This window comes from Sphaerodactylus townsendi, linkage group LG13 (assembly GCF_021028975.2).
Source record: "Sphaerodactylus townsendi isolate TG3544 linkage group LG13, MPM_Stown_v2.3, whole genome shotgun sequence".
In the NCBI taxonomy this organism is placed as follows: domain Eukaryota; kingdom Metazoa; phylum Chordata; class Lepidosauria; order Squamata; family Sphaerodactylidae; genus Sphaerodactylus; species Sphaerodactylus townsendi.
This window is the reverse complement of record NC_059437.1, coordinates 29,478,247-29,497,636: the sequence shown is the minus strand read 5'-3', so window position 1 is coordinate 29,497,636 and position 19,390 is coordinate 29,478,247. Positions and strand designations below refer to the sequence as shown.

Sequence of the window (19,390 nt, the reverse complement as noted above, 5' to 3'; positions counted from 1 at the left end):
TTTCCCTATGAGATCGTCTCCTACAATCAGATTCCACCCCATTGTTCTCTTGGTCTAAACAAACACAATGTTATACTACCAGCAAGGGGCAGGGGAAATAACACTGCTTTGATGGTGAGCAAACTGGAGACGAAGGACATCCTTCAATTTGACAAAGAGGTTGCTCTGTGCATCATTTGCCTTCTTGTGGCCACAGAAATTAAGTTAATGGACAGAGGAATGAGATAGGGCAAACCGGAGTCTGATCTGTTATCACTTCGGCCAATGATCACTCACAGCTCAGTGTGCTGTGGGACACATGCAAAAAAACCTCACAATTCACTTTCATAATGCAGTCTGGAACCAAGACTTGTGTAACAATCAAACCTTCATTTTTGAACCATGAATGAACTATTAATTCCTGGCTGGCAAGAGATTACAGATCTTCAAAGACTGGTCAAGGAAAAGAGTTTAAGATAAATTACAGTGTAATAAAATACAACTGAACAAAACTAGGTTGCTGTGTGTTTTGCTTTATGAATCTTCCACATTTTGAAGTGTACAAAGGCCAAAGTTTTACACAAGACTCTACACTTCTAAAAAACAGACAAAGGTTCTAAATATATCTCTCAAACAAGTCCACAGGGAAAATAAAAGCAAAAGCTTTCCCGCTACAAGGGAGCATGCAAAAAAGTTTTATTTTACTGCTACCTGTCAAGTGGATTTTGATGTTATAATTCTTAAGTGCATGGAGAAGGGTTTACAAATTGTACTTCATCACAGAGTTATTTTGCAAACATAAAAACAGACTTTATGTAGCTGAAGAAAGCAAAAAAAAAAGGCAAGGACAAAAATCTCTCTTAAGTTAAAGCAGTCTATGCAGCAGCCAATATGCAAGAAACAGCACTGAGCATATCCGAATACAATTCACACACTGATCAGTTATCTTTTTTTAAAAAAAAAAAATGGCACCACTGGGTGATAATTTACAATATGCAAATTTATTGGAGATGGGGGAAACTAACTCTCCACAGATGAATATAGTAATACAGATAACAGAAGCACCACTGGCCCAACTCTGGTGCTTGTTACAACTGCAAAGAACCCCCCCAACCCATACTTAAAAGCAAATCTACATATGAAAAACCAAGTGTCCCCCTTCTAACCAGAATACTCTAAATTTCTCCCCATCCCCTACTTAGCCAGGCAAGTATTACCCCAGATGGTGCTCTTTACAGCTTAGCACTTCCTTATTTCAATTTCAGTGCTAGAATCTTTGAAACAAAACAAAAAAATCGTAAATTGTACTTTGACAACAAGAGCATGTGAATTACTTACAAACATTCAGAACTGGAAGCGTACATTTCTGGCAGACAGTGTTGCCTATTAAATACAGACCAGCCAGCACTCACAGAACATAAAAAAGATTTTCAATCATAAAAAAATACTATAATTCATCACCAGACTTTTTTACAGTTATAAATAATAAATAGCATAACACAGTAGATTACAAATCGATCTTTTTTTAAGCCCAGTTCACTCTTTCGGTAAGAAGTCATTTGCTGTACCCCCACACTTAAACCAGAGTATTGGCAGCAGGTTTACTTCTCATAGCTCACACAAGTTCTTTAAAAGCCCAACTATATGCAGAGCCAACGTCCAAACAAAAGTGTAAAAAAAAACCCCTTTCCTCTAAAATTAACACTTGCCTATCGGCCTGCCCTTCCCAGAAAGGAGAGCCCAAGGGTTGCTCCAATTACATAGAAGGTGATGCAGCCACAGAACAGTTACGGCTGCTCACAGAACTCCTTCTCCCACTGGATCAAGCATGTCACAAAACAACTGAGGAAAAACAGCACTGGGCTATAGCACCTGATACAAGTACTCTTTTCAAGACAACAAACAAACAGAAAGTCCTTTCCCCCACCCAACCTCTCAGTTTACATTCCTCCTTTTTGAAACCACATCCCCCTAAGGCACAAATATATCTCGATGCCATAGGAGACACCAAGGGCCCAGCCTATTCAACCCAGTGACCCTAAGCCCTTGTGGCAGCTCCCACTATACTTTTTTGCATCCTCAAGACCAAAAAGGGGAGTTAATTAGCTGTGCACAAGAAGTTTCCCCTCTCCCCTTCCCATTGGGAATATCAAGGAGCTATAGTAGAATTTTGTAGTTTTTTTTTAAATTGGAGCATTATTGGCTCCTAGCACTGTAAAAGCAGCTGAACCAAAGCATAAGGGACAGTCTAAAATTCTTTTCCTTTCTTTGGGAAAGATAGCAAAGGAGAGGCTGCAACAGGAAAATGAGGAACAATTCTATAGTTTGATTTGATTCTTTTTAGGGGTGGGGGAAGTGTAGTCCAAAATATGCCTAATCAGGAGTACTCTACTCTTCCTAGACAAATATCAAGAGCAATCTACTTTATTAAAAAATTAAAATGCATCTCAAAGATTACATAACAACTCTGTAACCACTATTCTTACCTCCAGAATAAGTAATCATGATAGCAACAGTGGACAGTTTTTTTCCTCTACAGTTTTAGTACTAATATAACTTAGGTGCTTGTTTGGGATTTTTTTTTAAAAAAAAAGTGTATGCAGTTTTCGTGAAAGCAAGTTAGTACAATCTGAGAAAATATCTGTAAAAAAAAAATTTAAAAAAAATCAGTAAACCCAGTCTTCAGTAGCATATGTCCATTAAGAAGGATAATGAAAATCACTTGTAGAAGATACCAAGGAATAAGGTTATGTTAATATACCCAAAGTACTTAAATCCTCATGTCCTCAATGATTTAATTGCATGGGTATTTCTGAATGATGTACAGTACGGTAACAGCTCAGGCAGACATCGGTGACTGGGTAAGTCACTTGGGTGAAAGGTCATCCATTAAGATGAATGAAGAACATGAGTTTGAACATGCGACTGGAGATTCTGTAGTAGTGCTGCCTTTGGCCAGTGAATCGGATGATGAGCTCACGCTGCTTGTGCTCCCATCCAGAATATCTGAAGACAAGCTGGGAATAAGAAAGAAAAAACATTTGCTTTGTCAAGTCGAAGAGTCAAAGAAACACTGCATGCAACAGTTTTTTAAAAAATCACTAGAAATGTACAGTCAAATTTGACTCAGAACTCAGAGGGGTTCAGCCAACCGAACCCCTCTGTTTCAGAGCAGGTAGGTCATGCCAGGTCCAAGGAGAACCAGGAAACACAAAAATAGCGCACCTGATAATCACAAAACCTTAATTTTGAATGTAGCAACAGGCTGATTATAGTATTTAACATTCTGCAATATTATGAAATAAAACAAGTTGTTTCTGGGACAGAGTGAGGAAAAAGCAACAACTATTTTGGTCATTCATGATGGACTAATTCATATTACTTTTACCAGGAACTGAGGTCTGTCAAATGTGTCACATCAGGAGACAGCATATTGGTGGTTCCTTGGAAGAGTCTCTTTGGCTGGCTTTCAGTTTCCATCTCACCTACAGAAATTAAATCAATCCTGTCAGATTGAAGAAAGAGCCATTCTAGGTTAGTAGTACTGAAATTTACTTCATAGGGTGCCCTGGGAGACATTAACATATTTGTTCAACAAAATTTAAGTATCTAAAAGTTTTCACAAGTCTATCAACATATTGTAACTTCAGCAACAAATCAATGTTTGAAGAGAGGTGGCCCTCATTTTTCCACCTGTTTATTTTATAGCCACACTGGGATCTTCCAAGGACTATCAAATATGCATATTCTGGTCCGTCCGCTTATATGTAGAAGAAATATACTACCACTCAGCCTCTGCTCCAAGGCTGGTGGCCCTGAAAACTCCTTATCTTTATAGCATTGAAGGAATATTCATTCTCCTTGAAAGAAAGAAGAATGACAGCTCCCACCATGCAGAGGTCCCAGGGGAAGCATTATTCTTTGCATCAGGTATGGTAAGCATATAACAACAATTTGTGCTCAGGCATTCCACATAAATCACCCTTTTACTGTATGAAAATTGTAATTTCTTCAAGAGGAGAAAAGCAAGTGAGAAGACAAGTCTGCCACATATTTATCCCACCCCTCCTCCAAAGAACAACAGATGGCACACATCATTCTTCCCTCTTCCATTTTCAACCCCACAAAAACTTGTTTAGGCTGGGAAAAAGGAATGGGTTCAATGCAAGTAATGTCTGATCTCAAGTTTAACACCCCTCTTCATAACACCATGGGCAAATCTGCAGCAAACTGTGTATGCCATCCATGCACACCAGCATCTACAGTATGACTATACCAACATGGCTGATGAAACTCAGGCCCATGTCCAGACTGGAATGGCAGCTGCCCTACCCCCTCATCCCAGAGTGGCCCAGGTCATATTGCTGCATCCCTACTGACTCATGGTGGGCCTCCCCAGGGAAGTGTGCTCGTTCTCAGCCTCCATGCCCTTCCCTTATATTTATGTAGGGCACAACCAAGTTTGGTCTCATCCTTCCCAGCAGCTTCCATTCCATCCCTTTGGAGGCAGATGTCCACACTTCTCCTAGTACTTGAGACACCAGCCATGCCTGAGTCTATGGCAGACGCCCTGGAGTGGTGTAGTCTGGCCTGAACTGGACCCCCCTCCCCTTTTCCAATCACCTTCCTCACAGTCGGCTTAGTGAAGTCCACATGGGGCACTGTCAGTCAGCAGGACAGTGCCAGTCCCCTTCCTCTTGTCCAGAGAAGGGCAGTTTCTTTTAGTTATTTATAATTCTACAAAGGCTCTTAGAGCAAATGCCACTTTCCCACATTAAGCTGACAAGTCAGGTCAAGCTTTGTCTGAGTAAAAATATTTTAAAAACATTTTTACAATTTCGATTTATCTGGATTAATCATGTAAAATATTTGTATCCCACTGTGCTCTTCCAAATCAAGGTGGCTAACAAATCAGCTACAACAGCTACAAGACGCTGAAAAAAACCCAAAACAAAAGAACAAACATATTCAGTAACAGGATTAAAGTTTTAAAAATACAGTTAAACACAGCCAACTTTGCCAGAAAAGGATACCATCGATCTTTCTCATTATATTAGCAAAATACTAACTCTGAGCTCATGGGCGAAATAAATACCAAAATTGTGATAGCTACTGATAAGCTATGCGAAACCTTCATTCTTAGAAACAGCATGCCCCTGAACATCAATTGTGGAGGGAATAAGCCCCGCTTGTGGGCTTCCTGGACCCATCTTGTTGACCACTGAGAGAAACAGAATGTTGGTCTAGTCAGGGGTAGGGAACCTGCGGCTCTCCAGATGTTCAGGAACTACAATTCCCATCAGCCTCTGTCAGCATGGCCAATTGGCCATGCTGGTAGGGGCTGATGGGAATTGTAGTTCCCGAATATCTGGAGAGCCGCAGGTTCCCTACCCCTGGTCTAGATAAATCCTGTTTGATCCAGAACGGTTATTCATTTTGTACGACTCCCATTATCACTGCTGTGCAAAAACCACTAAAAAAGGATCTAAGGCACCCTATAGCAAGAAACTGCAACGGCAGGTATGCCCTTAAAAAGGATTAAGGAAGTTGACCCTAACTGGATCCAGCCTGACAGGTCTCACAATCATCACATCCTATAGCCCTTCGGGGATAAGGCGGCCTATAAGTTCAGTAAAATAATAATAATAATAATAATAATAATAATAATAATAATAATAATAATAATAATAATAATAATAATAATAATAATAATAATAATAATGATGTATATTGACTAGCATCTGCTTTACAGTGTAAGAATCAGGCCTATTTACTTCATAGCATCTCTGACACATACCTTTTCTTTTAATGGGACCAAGAACACTGGGCCTGATGCAGTTGATTGGACTCTGGCTTCTCCTACTAAAACAGACTGAATTAGTATATTCTGATGATGCAAAGTTTTCAAAATCATAATGAAGAATGTGCTTGAAATACTTCATTGTATAGGATTTTAAAAGCACATTAGACCTAAAGAAAGTCCCAAAAGAGAACAAATCTATGTCCAAAAGAAAGTATCAAAATATTAATAACCAGGAAATATCAATTTTGGCCTAGTATGTATGTCATCATTTAGGAATAAGATGTTAATTTGCTTATGAAAGTGGTCTCAGTAGCAACTGAAAGTGTGACAATACTATGGTCTTAGTCTTTATGGGAATCCCAGTATCTTTTTAATAAAGAAGCCCTAGAAAGAAAGAATCAGGTCTCTGCCTGAAATGGACATTGCAGTTTGCATCTCAGACATCCAATGGGTGCCTGAAGGCCAGTATGGTGGTGGAATGGTAGGCTCTAATCTGGAGAACCAGGTATCTTTCCCCACTCCTCCACATAAGCCTACTGGATGACCTTGAGCTAGACACAGTTCTCTCAGAACTCTCATACCCCACCTATCTCACAAAGTGTCTGTTGTGGGGAGGGGAGGGGAAGGTGACTGTAAAACACTTTGAGACTCTTTAAAGGTTGAGAAAAGCAGGGTATGAAATTGATTCACATTCTAATTAAGAGTTTATTTCAAAGAAACAAAGCCATAATAAGACAGCCTTTTCTTTCCTGATTCTATATTTTTTCCATCATAGGGAGACATTGCAGGCAGTTTTCACTTTTTGCCAAATCACCTATTTTTTATCATGCTTTCTTTTTCTAGCTTACAAGCCACTAGCATTTAGCGGCTGCAAGTAACCATTACACCACCTGCCAGATTAACAGCAAAAGTGCCACTGCTTACCATATTTGCAACATTTTCTGCAGAAAATCCCTTTATAAATATATATGTGTGTGTGTGTGTGTGTTAAATCTGCGTTCCTTATTGAAATGCAAGTACAGGATGAACTTCCAGCAATAGCAGTGACTTCAACAGCTTGTTGAAGACAGTAATAGTTCTTGCATCCTTAAAGAGCAGCTATCATTTCCTCTCCCTAACACTGGAACCATCCCCATTCAGAAGAGCCCTTGAACTTGCACACTCCACCCACATTCAGATGCTTCTAGGGAGTATAAGATGAAGTGGAAAATGTATTCCATCTCATCATGTCATTAATCCATGAAACAGACAGCCTTGTTCAAAGCTCTGTGGAACAGACATCAATGGGCAATTCTTGAGAGACTAGCACTGAACATAAGAGAGCTACAGTTCTCCATAGGGCATTGTTTCATTATACTATTAATGGAAAGTTTGCTGTCATTCATTTCAGAGAGTTTTATCCCAGACGGTCCTTCTCATCTCTATTACAAGGCTTAGCAGCTATATGCCTGAACCAATTTAGACTGTCTAAAAAACTCTCCTGAAGCCATGCAGACATTGCATGCCATGCCCACATAACGAAGACCTGCAACTGTGAGCACATAACAGGAATATCTGCACAAGCTTCACTGAGACGTACTTGCAACTAAAATGAAATAGAAATAGCTTGTGCATAAGAAGCCTTTGATGCTGAACCAACTTTGGTCTCCTGCCCAGGCCACATATCGGTGCACATTACAGCAGTCCAACTGCTTCCTATTAAGTTTAAGACATATCAACTTACTTTGAAAATCTCCTTGTGGGACTGGGAATGGGGCTTGGAGGCAATCCATTACTACTCACGAACATTTGCAAGGATGGTGAAAAACATTGCTAGGAAACACAATCATATTCACAATCTTTGAAGACATTTGGAACTCAACACTTCAGCCCCTAAAAATTCAAGGTTTTACAGAAACCAGTAAAATTTTATGTTTCTTTCATCTCACTTAGCAAAGTGATGCCATAACCCAGGAGAATTAAAAAAAAAATCTGTGCCAAAGGGTATGTCCATTCATTTCACTGTTACACCATGGGTTGTCAATAAAGCTTTAACAGAATTAGAAATAGACAAGCAGAGCTCTTCTGAGCACTATCCATGTGTAAGGGCTAGAACCTATCAATTCTGTTGAACTCAATGAGATGTTCTCCTCTTACATATAAACATACGTACGATCAGGCTGTCACATCAACAAAGATCACTCTATTTCTTTCATATCACTTTTCACATGAGATACAATGTGAAACTTGCAAATTTCTTATGATCCCAATTGTAGTTTAAGCTCAGTCAGAGAATAGTTAAACTAAGATAAAGCAAAAAGGTTATTCCAGAAAGCATTCAACATTCTTACATCTTTTTGCATACATACCTTTCCTATTCCCCTTGTAGGTGAAGGTGCTGGAGAAACGGGAATGAAATCTATCCTCTTTGGAGATGAAGATTTCTCAGATTTGTCCAAGTCGTTGTCACTCTGAGAATACAACATGCCATGTTTACAGTCCCACAGTACACAATAGCTCTGGACACTGAGCCCCAACAATTTGAAAAACAGGATGGTTGAACAGTGGAGCCTGAAGTACTCTCCACTTGAGCTATTGCACTTTTTCCCCACTTAAGCTCACTAGTTAAGTGAAAGAGTGGAATTAAAATATTAAACATCTTTAAAGAGATTACCAGGCTCAAGCTTTCCTCCCATGACTGGCTTATCTGCATTGCTGTTTGCACTTCCCTAAAACACAAAAAGGTTCATCAGTGGCTACAAGATGACAGGGCTGGCTGCTTTCTTAGAGCACAGCAATTACACCTACCTTTCATGTGCGGTTTCTCTGTTCATCAAATCCACTCCTTCCTCCTGTAGAAATAAAAGAAATGTATCTCTTAGATCTTGATAACTTTCGGTCCAGCAAAATATTACTTCCTGTAACAATCATTGCTTTTAGAACTAGAGCTGAGATGCGCAAATCCGCCCAGCTGCATGGTGCAGCTGTACTATCCCACCTCAGATGGGGGATTGTAGATCTGAATGCTTCCCATACTAAAGAGGAGTACACTCAGGAAGTAAACCTGTCAGGAAGAAGTCTTCACCCTACCTATTTTCTAGTTATAAAGGAAGAATTCAAATCCACAACCCTCCATCTACACTCTGAAGTGGTACAATCACAGAATATACAATTCTGCTGACCATATAATTCTGCTTTATAATGTAAACAAGTACATTCTAGATAGTTAATACAGTCAAATATAATACTTACCTTCCTTCTTCTGTCATGCAAACTAGGAATCCCAGAATTTGCACTGAATATATTAATACATGTTCATCTGCCTATGTGCAACATTTGTGCTTCTGAATTCTAGAACTAGTGGGTGCGCAAGGTTTGGAATTGGTGTCACAGTTGTATCAAGGCCATAATTATACCAAGAATATTTGAGGAAGTAACAAAATACATTTTATAGAAGAAATCAGATCCAATCAAAAGGTGGTACCCCCAAGAAGCAGACTGTTCCTTACCCTTCTGATCTGATGGAGCCGGCTGCTAGGGATACGTATTGGGGATGATGACACCAGCTGAAGTGAGGAGGAAAAAAGCATAAATTTCAGAAATTACAACCTAGATTTTGTTTAAAGCTCAACTTTATCTAAGAACCAAGCACTCATTGAAATGACCTGCTGCTAATATGATTCATGTTCGCAGTAACTTCTGAGCACTGCCTGCAGTATGTATGCATACTTTCTATTAATCAACAGAGAACAAAAGCTTCAGCTGTATAACAGAAATACCAACAACCTCTGTATCTTCCACCTTCAGTGACTGTAGACTATTTACGCACTCAAATTCCATCTTGTCCACTTTAGTGTAGGAGAAATATACTACCACTCAGCCTCTGCTCCAAAGCTGTTGGCCCTGAAAACTCCTCACTGATATAGCACTGAAGGAATATTCACTCTCCTTGAAAAAAGTATGAAAGCTTCCATCATGCAAAAGAAACTATTGCCTAATTGTACTGCAAACTATGATGAACAGCTGTGTATATATTAACCCACTATAACAATACACAAACTCACTAAATAGCATTAGACAACCAACTATGTATTTGAACTTCAGATGTGGAACTTCTTTTTTTCAACAACATATGGTCTTTCGCTCTCAAGACTGATCTGCTATTTACAAAATGTTTTTCTGTGCAGATGAAAGGCGGTAATAGTTGGAGAAATATTTATTTCTTATCTTAATTAACGTACTAACACCGCAATTCATAGCATACAGAGAAATATACTGACTTAGCTATTGTGAATTGGAATTACTACAAATTTACATCCCCATCAAAAGCAATTGAGGCTGCTGTGTTGTCACCCTGGTGCCTCCAGGAGGCTTTTTGGCAGAATGGGGAGGCAAAGAAAACTTTTTTAAAACTTTGCCACCGGAAAGCCCTCCACAGTGCTAAATGTAGCGTAAATCTGAGGGCCCGAGCGCTGTGCACTTGGCCCTAAACCCTGGGTGGAAGCCAACTAATATTGGCTCCACACCCAGGAATATTCCATCCCACCCTGGTATCTGATTGGACACCAGCATTGTTCCATGCTCCTGTCTTTTACAATCACTTTTTAAAAGTGTCAAGAAAACAGAGGTTTGTATTTTGATGCAATGGACTTTAAAACTGGCTTTGACTTTTTTGTGCTTCACAAAACACTTTGTCAAGGTAATTGTGAAGTGCAGTCAACAAAGAACAGACTGCATTTTGCTTTGGAAAGTTTTGAGCAGTCACAATATATAGATATTTCTCTCCCCTGATCTCCCTCCAGCCCACATCCCTTCTACTTTGTTTTTGCTGAACCACTCACAGAACAAAACATCTCCAAGTTCCTTGTTTAGGAAATTACTTAGGACTTCTAATAACTAAGGATATTTTTATGTATTAAACCTGAAGGTTTACTTTTAGAGTAAAAAGCATAAGCTGAACATATAATAAATACTCAAACTCAGAAGTTTAGCTGTTGTCTCTACATTAGTCACTATTCTAAGGGCAAGTTATAACATATAGCCACTGCGCAGTGTCCTGTTAGTGGGTACATTCAGTTCAAAGGCATTTTTAAAGCTTTCTCAACACACTAGTGTACTTGAACAAAAAGTCTGAAAATTACTGCTGTAACTCACTAGTCGTTAGCTGAGGTACACTAGAGTCAGGGCCTGATAACTTTATCCTCAGAACACCTCCCCACAAATGACTGTGAACAATTAACACTCCTTGGGGAGCCCCTGATTATAGCTACATCTAGCTAGATAAATATACACAGAGATAAACATTATTTCCACATGATCAAAGTCCTGCTGCTTTTCACTGAGAGATCCAACAACAATAATATTACTGCAATAAGGCTTTAACTACAGACCCATCTCAAATACCTCCTCTTCTAGACTATCCCAAGTCTCTCTATCCTCAAACTAGCACAAGCATTCTGCATCATTACATACACAGCATTACAGGTCGTTGCTTGTTAGTATCACAGTAATTGGTCTCCAGTGAAGGCACTTACCATGCTGTGCCGGTTCATAACTGTTGTGCTGTTTCTGCGGGTTCGCAAGACGTAAGGCTGAAAAACCTGTGAATTATCACTGAAAGAAACAACATCTGTTACATTTCCGCACATTCTGTCATTTCTGTTCCTACTGAAGCAAGTTGGTATTGTAACATTTTCTACATTCCACTAAACCATATGACTAAACATGGAAAACTGACTCAAATTCATGAAAAAGGACAAATGGACTGCTAGAATGTACAAATCACACAACATGGTCTCCATTTACAGCATATGAAATAGTTCTTCCAATATTTGCTGTTGAAAAGTTGCCTTTTGCCTCACAAACATAACATTTGCTTTTGGGGGGGGGAGATATTCCATACATTACTTCATGTGCTTAATCCAAGTCACAAAGATGCCCACACTATTATTTCACTAAAACCTGACCCAAAGCATATGGACTAAAAAGACCTTGTCAGGCTTATTCACTACCCTTTCCCTCATGCTGCCAAGATCCCGATTGTGAATTCCTTGGGGCATGCCCCTGATTTTCTGAATTTGCACCATTGGCTGTTGTGGATTTTCTGGGCTGTGTGACTATGGTCTGGTGGTTTTAGCTCCTAACATTTCACCCACATCTGTGGCTGGCACCTTTGGGTGGCCAAACATTAAAAGCTAAAACCACCAGACCACAGCCAACAGCCTGGAAAACCCACAACAGCCAGTTGATTCCAGCGGTGAAAGCCTTCAACAATACTTTGTAAAATTTACTTATATGCTGTTTTTCTTGTGGATTGGGATGCAAAATGGCTCCTCATATCAGCTTTCCTTCCTCCACTTAATCCTGACAACAAGTTGCGAGGGTAAGTTAGGCTGAAAGACTGTGACAGGCCCAAAGTCTGGTGAGGTTCTGTGACAAAGAAGCAATTTGACTCTGGTCATCTCAGTTTCTAGTCTTACACTATATCACACCAGCCCTAATCATGCCGTGTATAAGAGATCACAATAAGACAGAGTCTGAGATCCAATCATATTGCCCTCCACAAGTGGTACAAGTACTTTTCATCCAAAGGGAGAATATTTTCTTCCCTTTTGTATATCTTTTCAGAAGGGCAGCACTGGATAAGAGGAACTGAGGGGTCAGAATGCTGATTTTAACCCCAGCCATACTAATGACACAAGGACATACAGAGATCCAATGATGAATCTGGAAGACCTGGTTTTAAATAACAGTTCTGCTAAGAAATAAGGCTGTAATCCTAGACACACTCATTTGAGAGTCAATCTGATTGTTCTAGTGTTAGTGTAACACTGACAACAGTAATGTTACTTATTAATAACAACATTAGGAAATTGTTCCTAATAATAGCAACATTATATATCAGTAATCTAGATAAAGGAAATACTTTAACGCTGTTATCACGAATTAAAGCACCTGATCATTGCAACATTAGCCAAACTGTCAGGTGCATAAGGATAGGATGTGGCCTTCCAAAATTCCTGGTAACAGCAATAGGACTTAACAGATTGATGTTACACTAACAAATTATCGCGCTCTTAATAAAAGCAAACTCAAACTGAGCCACCGCTGTTTCCGATGCAATTCAAACGTGCAAAGGGGAGGAGGGAAGCGAACTCAAGGAAAGCCTCAGGTTTCTTCCCCTTCCACCTCCGGCCCTCACCTAAGTCCATGGATGAGGGGGGCGCTATTGGAGCGCCTCAGGCCACCCCCGTCGCTCCCGGCCGGCGGCAGCTCCAGATCCAGCTCCATTTTCTCGGCCTGAGCCATGGCGACAGCGGCAGCAGTGGCGGTCACTGAAGGCGGGAGTTTCTCCTCATGACCAGGGGCTGAGAGAGGGGGGGCAGGTGGAGCATGGGGGGGTGTCTCGTGGTCTCCCTTCGGCCTCTCCCCCTACAGGCCCTGCAGAGGCGAGCGGGTTTCAGGGAGAGCCCGGCCAGCGAGGGAGGGGCCGCCGCCGCCGCAGCAGCGTCCCATGCCGGGGCGGGAGAAGGGGGCCCCGGTCGGAACGGCGAGCTCGGAGGGAGGGAAATTTCTGACGCGCGTGCGCCTCCCCTTCCTCCTCCTCCTCCTCGCGCGCACGGTACCTTCGCAGGTGGAGGCCAAGCAGCCCGCCACGCTGCGCACGCGCGGCAAAGGATGGTCGGGAGGGCGGAAGGAGGAGGCAAGGGTCCGGAGCCATCGCAGCGCGCATGCTCGCCTGTATACTCAATATTGAACATGCGCGCGAAAGTCCAAGTCCCTTGGTTTCGTCGCACTGAGCTCCTTTTCGCGACCTCCGTAACCCCGCCCCTCCGTCGCCCGGAAAGCTGATTCGGGCAAAGAGATTGGCTAGTCTGCTTTCAGGTCCTTTTTAAAAAGGGAACCAATCGGTGAAGGGAGGGTGTGTGCGATGAATGAGTCCAGTTTCTTTCTGCCAGCTTTCTTAACTGTCCAGTTTTCACCCCCATACATCGTTATAAAGAAGAATGTAGTACGGGAGAAATCTATTGCCCCAGTGGCCCAGATCAACCCAACTCCAATCAAATCTTTTTATAACATCAACATTACAATTTTATCCTACAAATCTTCCTGGCTACATGTATATTTTAATTTTATGCCGGCAAAGGTATTTGTACTTGAATATAGTACGCGCAGTCTTGATTTGGGTTGCCAGTGACCCATCCTTAGGGATCTTTTCTAGCTCTCACAGTTTTCCTTCATAGTCATAATCTCGTTTGTATTTAATATATTATTAATACTTTTTTCATATTTATTTCTTGGTTGCAGTCTCCCTTTTGGTTGATGGTTGAGTCAAGGAATAGATCATTTTCAGCAATTTCAGGATTTTTATTGTCAACCTTAAAGCTGTGTTATTCCTCAGTAGTCACTTTAGAGTACTTCTGGACTCCAATTTTGTTCAGCTTGTACAGAGTAATGTGGCTGTCCACCTGAAAAAAACTTTATATATAGTTGGTTGTTTGTAAAAATGAACTTTCCTGCATTATGGCATTTTTAAAAATTCAGGTACTTAATTATTGTTGCTTATTTCTTGTTTTTAATAAGCCTTTTTGTTCACGAGTATTTAAATATATTGCTACATCTGTATATTGGTATGTATCTACCTGAGGCTGGAGGAACTATCTCTAGCCTAAGGAGCCTTCATCCAACTTAAGTGGGTGAAGGAAAAACTGCTTCAGTGGGAGGGCTGGAGTGTTAAGATGCCTTTGCACACCTTCTGGAATTACACTGAAGTTCGAAAGTATGCCTCTTTTCAAATGGGCACTAGTAATCTAAGCAGAATAGATAATTCCAGAGGGTTGCCATGTTAGTTGGTTGCAGCAAAAATAAGCACAAGTCTTGGGACACCTTAAAATGAGCGTGTTTTTTATTCTAGCATAAGTTTTCACGAACTGGAGCCTACTTATATGAGGGCAAAATTTTTAAAGTAAAAGAAAATCTCTATTAAAGCAGATATACTTTAGCACCATTATTACATTGGGCACAGAGTTGCTTCCATCATATATCTGATCAGATTATTGTGATCAGTCTTGTCTTTTCTCTCTTTCTCTCTTAAATCAAGTGAGAATCTTATTTTGTTAAAGCTAAAGTTAACTTATCTGTTAAAGTGAGGGCAATCCTTCTTTAAGGTGAGAACACTGGCTTTGAATTGCAAAATATTTTATTTCAGTTGGCCTAAGCCCTAGAAGCAAAATAAAGTGTCTGTGGGAAAAGCTGGATTCTTTAAAGGTGCAATGGGGTTTACAAAGGTGCTTGAATAATGGATTTTGCAGAAAAGGAGTGATCCGCGTTAACAGTGGTGTGCCTTAGACCTCTTCTGTACATGCAGGATAATGCATATTCAATCCACTTTCACAATTGTTTGAAAGTAGATTTTGCTATTCCACACAGTGAAATCCAGCTTCAAAGTGCATTATTCTGCATGTGTGGAAGGGGCCTTAGTCTTTGCAAGAGAAATATTCAAGAGGTATCTGAAAGACATTAGAGACTTCCCCGGAACAAGGGTTGGATCAGTGATAGGCAAGGAATGGCTCTATAGCCTAAAGTTATCCTGCCAATGATTAATATTGATTTCTTACTTTTGCTTCCATAATTGGCTGGAGAAACTGGAAATAATATGTGAGAGGTTGTGCTATGAACTGTGTTTTTCACTCGTTACCTCCCTCTCTTCTGCTGCTACACAGATGTCAAGCAGTTTGAGGAAACTGGCAAAGCAAGGGGATAGATGCATAAGAACCTACTTGCCATGGCTTGTGTGGGACAGTGAAAGAAAGAATATTTGAACTGAGCCCCTGGCCCTTGGTTGTACCTAGTTAATGACACTTGTCCTAGATCAGTGGTTCCAAGAGTGTTTGGGGGCACCAGATTGTGGGCACATGAAAAAATTTTTGTAATAGGTTTGCTAATATGGGGGGAGGGGCAATTTTAGGGAAATGGGTTGCCAAGGGGTACGTGAGTGAAAAAAGGTTGGGAACCACTGTCCTAGATCTTTGGATTTTGCACTATGTTTCAGGGATTCCTCATTGGCAATGTAATGGTTGCTGGTTTCCCTAAAAGACATTTGTTCTGACCAGCCTTCCCCCAACTGTGGGAGATTGCTGGATTATGATCTAAGTCATACTCTCAGGATGGAGACTGACAAACATTCTCAAGTGTGGTAGAAGTTTGGGCACAGGCTGTCCACTGAAAATAAATGCATTTTAGGTTAATTCAAACCACATCCTCCATCCTTGAGACTATCTTGTTGTCTTCACCCTGAGCTCATGAAGAGCAGAGTTTAGGCCAAACAAGCTAAATTAGTGCCCAACATGAATTAAACATGACTTGAACACACTAGAATCTCTTCTAATATGCTGGGGTTCAATGGCCGATGCACTTTTCAAAAGTCAAATAAATATTGAAAGGATATTTCCTGTTGACAGATTAAAAAAACAACGATATTCTACATCTGAAAATCATGGGTTCATTGTCCAATTTCAGCTGTGCACTATTCCATATCTTGAGATAGTCACATAATGGCTGATCACATGCATGACGCTCAGTTCCACTTGACTCTTTGCATGGTGCTGGGAGCGCTTCATTTTCTCTAAAGCAAGAAACATGATGAGTTGCATGCATACTACTATGGTTTACTTTGGTGCAGAGACTACGTTGGTGCAGAGACTATAATTATGATCTTTATGCTGGACATAAACAGGATTATGACAATGGTCCCTCAGTTTTGTAGACAACCCTAAATATATCTGTGGGAGACATCAAGCAATAATTTCTGAAGGCAATCAATGCAGAGAATCACTAATGGGGAAAGAAGAGTTGCAAAAAGGCGCTGGAGCCCCATTGAAAAGCTCCCATTGTAAGGATTGTAGAGTAAATATAGGTTAAGAGGCTTAAACCCCAAAGTTAAATACATTAACAGATTGAGACAGACTATTGGTCACTTTTGGGCAGTTTGGTCCACTCAGACTGCTTCTTGCTCTGCAAAGTCTTAGGCAGAGAATGGTCTTTCTTAACTCTGCTCCCTGAAACACTTTTTAGTTAGAGATGCCAGAATTTCAACCCTGTCCCTCCGGCATGCCAGGGACACATTTCTCCAATGAGTTATGGCTCCAAATAACTTAAGCACAGCAAGGAGGCTTAGAACTTGTTTCCCCTGTGTCCAGGCACTACACTATGCTTAAAATACGCAGTTGTATTTCCTCAGGCAATGCTGATTATTACTGCCCAGACTATAATGTTAATTTATTGTAACTATTACAGACTGTAATAGAGATCAAAGAACATGTATATTTGCCAAGAGTTAAAGTATATCCGACATAATTACATGAGTTCTTGCTATTTTTTACAATAATCTAAAACATTTCATTTTTACAATGTGCTAAAACATTTTGCTGCTTTTTTGTGCATTGTAGAAATTCTACAATCCTTATCTGTTTGAGAATGAGATCATCTGTGAGGAAGAGCACAGGTAAACAGTTTAACTGAATCAAGGAACATTCAGTTCTTCAGCGTACCTCACTTTGTTTATGCCCTCCATTGCTGTCCCTATTACCAGCAACCCTTCAACAAATCAAGCAAGTAAGGCATTGTTAGCTGTAATTACTTTTGTTTAATCTCTTGTTTTTATTCAAATAATGATTTCATTTGGAGTTCAACATCGTTAATTTTTTCTCTGAGGGCCTTTCCCTCCCAACCCCCTCCAAAAAAGTTAGAGGCAAAATCCTAACCCTGTTATTCAGAAAATCAAAGGTTCTTTTATACTAAATGGCCATTCTGAATGGGGAAAAAATCAGGTAACTTTGAAAAAGTGCAATTTTTAAATGTGTTATTCTTTCATTTCCAAGCAATTATATTTAGAACAGCATTCCCCCAATCGGTTTTCCTCAAAGACAAAAGCACTGAAAAACTACCATGTTGTCCTGGGCAACTACCTATGCATATACCAGAAAATAATTTTACATAATGGCATTTAATTTTTAAAATTACATAATTAAATCTCATTCTGCGCTACCTACATTTCTTGGCCCTTGGAACATTACTGCATTTCTCTTCCTAACTTTGTCTAGAAGGGACCATCTGCATGCAGATGATGAAGTAGGCTCCAGAGTCTAGTCCATGAAAGTTTATGCTAGAATGAAAACTTGTTCTTCTTTAAGCTGCCACAAGACACCAGTTTCAGCAAAGAAGGAATGAAAAGAATTTGTAGTCCACCCTTCTCATTGAGACTCAAGGGGGCTGTTAAAAAATTCAGTCAGATGGCATAAAACATCTAGTAAACAATGTAGTAGGACTGGTGCTGCAGAATAAGAAAATAAATACAAGAAACTTGTAATGCGTGGCTAGTATTTTCAACTTCAGACTGGGGGATTCCTGAAGGTTTGGAGGTGAAGCATGGGGAGCAGTGATGTAGGTATATATATGTTTTTATGGGGTGGGTTTGGGGGGCAGGGCTCATGGGGCGTGGCCACATCCTCACCTGCCCCTGGGGGCGTGGCCACACACCCCAGCCAGGGACAGCAGTCTCTTCTGCCCCTGCCACCCCCTCCAGCAGGGCTTGCAGCCGTCCTGGCCTCGGAGAGCTGCTCTTATGAGCACTGAGGCCAGGGGTGGGCCTTGGAAAGGCATGGCCATGCCCCCTGAGCCCGGCCCCCCAGCCTCAGTGCTTATAAAAGGTGGAGGCCAGCAGGGGCAGAGCCCCGCCCTGCCCACAGGTGGGGAGTTTCGGGCATGCAATTGGGGGGTTGAACCCAAGAACCCCCCTTACCTATGTCCTTGATGGGGAGGAACATCAATGGGGTATAATGCCATAGAGTCCACTTTCCAAAGTAGTCCTTTTTCTTCAGGATAACTGTAGTCTGGAGATCAGCTGTAATTCCAGGGGATCACCATGTACCATAAGGCAGCCTTACCATAATGCAGACAGTGGGGTACAAAAATAGAAGATAATGTAGTAAAAAGCCACAGTTGTACATACAATAGACTACAATCCTGTTCCTTTATATAAGTGAGCCCCTATTATGCTGTAGTTCTAATCTTTTTATTAAAATTTCCTCTTGAACATTTCTTTTTTGCTCATTCTGTGAAATGATAGAAGTGTAGGACCCTTCCTGATCTTCTCCACAAGATGGGAGCCACAGCAGAGAATGCACATGAATGGACCATTGCCACCCGCAAGACTGAATTGGTTAAACACCCGTAATCCCACCAACTAAGAGCACACCAGCATGCTCCCCAGTAGCATACTGCTTGAATGTCTGATATTAAATGAAAAGCTGCCAGTGGTGAGGATTTCCTATTAATTGTGAAATCATTGTATACCTTAACACCGTCCATTCAACTGAATTATATCCTGGAAGTGCCAAGAGGCAATGCAGCGGGACTTTTCTCCCTTGGGCCACCCTTGCTCACCTCTCCTTGTAGCACTGGAAACAGATTGTCCCCCAGAGGTATTTTTCTAGCACTGAGATTCATTACCCCTGCACACACCCTTTTTGGCTGGGAAATCCTGACACTGCTTCAGCTGGCAGTGTTGCTAAGGCTTGCAATGCAGTGTCTTGCTTAATTAATTTTAATGATTCCCATTACCCAGCAACA

General features: G+C 40.8%; 1 protein-coding gene, 1 long non-coding RNA gene and 2 other non-coding genes across 6 annotated transcripts; 1 reads left to right on the top strand and 3 right to left on the bottom strand.

Annotated features, from left to right (window-relative positions):
- Positions 1 to 938: 938 nt before the first annotated feature.
- PABIR2 (PABIR family member 2) lies at positions 939 to 13,462 on the bottom strand. Of its 3 annotated transcripts, none has more exons than XM_048513931.1 (10): positions 12,963 to 13,460; positions 11,296 to 11,374; positions 9,271 to 9,327; positions 8,570 to 8,613; positions 8,436 to 8,490; positions 8,131 to 8,232; positions 7,506 to 7,594; positions 5,777 to 5,838; positions 3,368 to 3,464; positions 939 to 2,996 (listed from the first exon to the last, which is right to left on the bottom strand). In XM_048513931.1, exons 1-10 carry the CDS (start codon positions 13,067 to 13,069, stop codon positions 2,846 to 2,848), a joined length of 843 nt encoding a protein of 280 aa, XP_048369888.1. In that variant the 5' UTR covers positions 13,070 to 13,460; the 3' UTR covers positions 939 to 2,845. The 3 variants fall into 3 exon arrangements, with proteins under 3 accessions (XP_048369888.1, XP_048369887.1, XP_048369889.1); XM_048513930.1 differs by having other exon boundaries at positions 5,777 to 5,841; positions 12,963 to 13,458; XM_048513932.1 differs by having other exon boundaries at positions 2,856 to 2,996; positions 3,362 to 3,464; positions 5,777 to 5,841; positions 12,963 to 13,462.
- Positions 3,743 to 3,876, bottom strand: LOC125443199. Its single transcript, XR_007246098.1, has one exon. It is a non-coding gene; the product is annotated as a small nucleolar RNA U109 (small nucleolar RNA).
- LOC125443200 lies at positions 9,613 to 9,742 on the bottom strand. Its single transcript, XR_007246099.1, has one exon. It is a non-coding gene; the product is annotated as a small nucleolar RNA U109 (small nucleolar RNA).
- A 265-nt stretch (positions 13,463 to 13,727) lies between the features above and the next one.
- LOC125442541 lies at positions 13,728 to 19,143 on the top strand. Its single transcript, XR_007246011.1, has 3 exons — positions 13,728 to 13,907; positions 17,209 to 17,264; positions 18,888 to 19,143. It is a non-coding gene; the product is annotated as an uncharacterized LOC125442541 (long non-coding RNA).
- The last annotated feature ends 247 nt before the right edge of the window (positions 19,144 to 19,390 follow it).

Excerpts from the sequence above, each read along its gene's own strand:
- PABIR2 (XM_048513930.1), bottom strand. The coding sequence starts at position 13,069 with ATGGCTCAGGCCGAGAAAATGGAGCTGGATCTGGAGCTGCCGCCGGCC. Across the intron at positions 9,328-11,295 it reads TTATGAACCGGCACAGCATG|CTGGTGTCATCATCCCCAAT; the intron begins GTAAGTGCCTTC and ends TCCTCACTTCAG. Across the intron at positions 3,465-5,776 it reads TGGTCCCATTAAAAGAAAAG|GTGAGATGGAAACTGAAAGC; the intron begins GTATGTGTCAGA and ends TAATTTCTGTAG.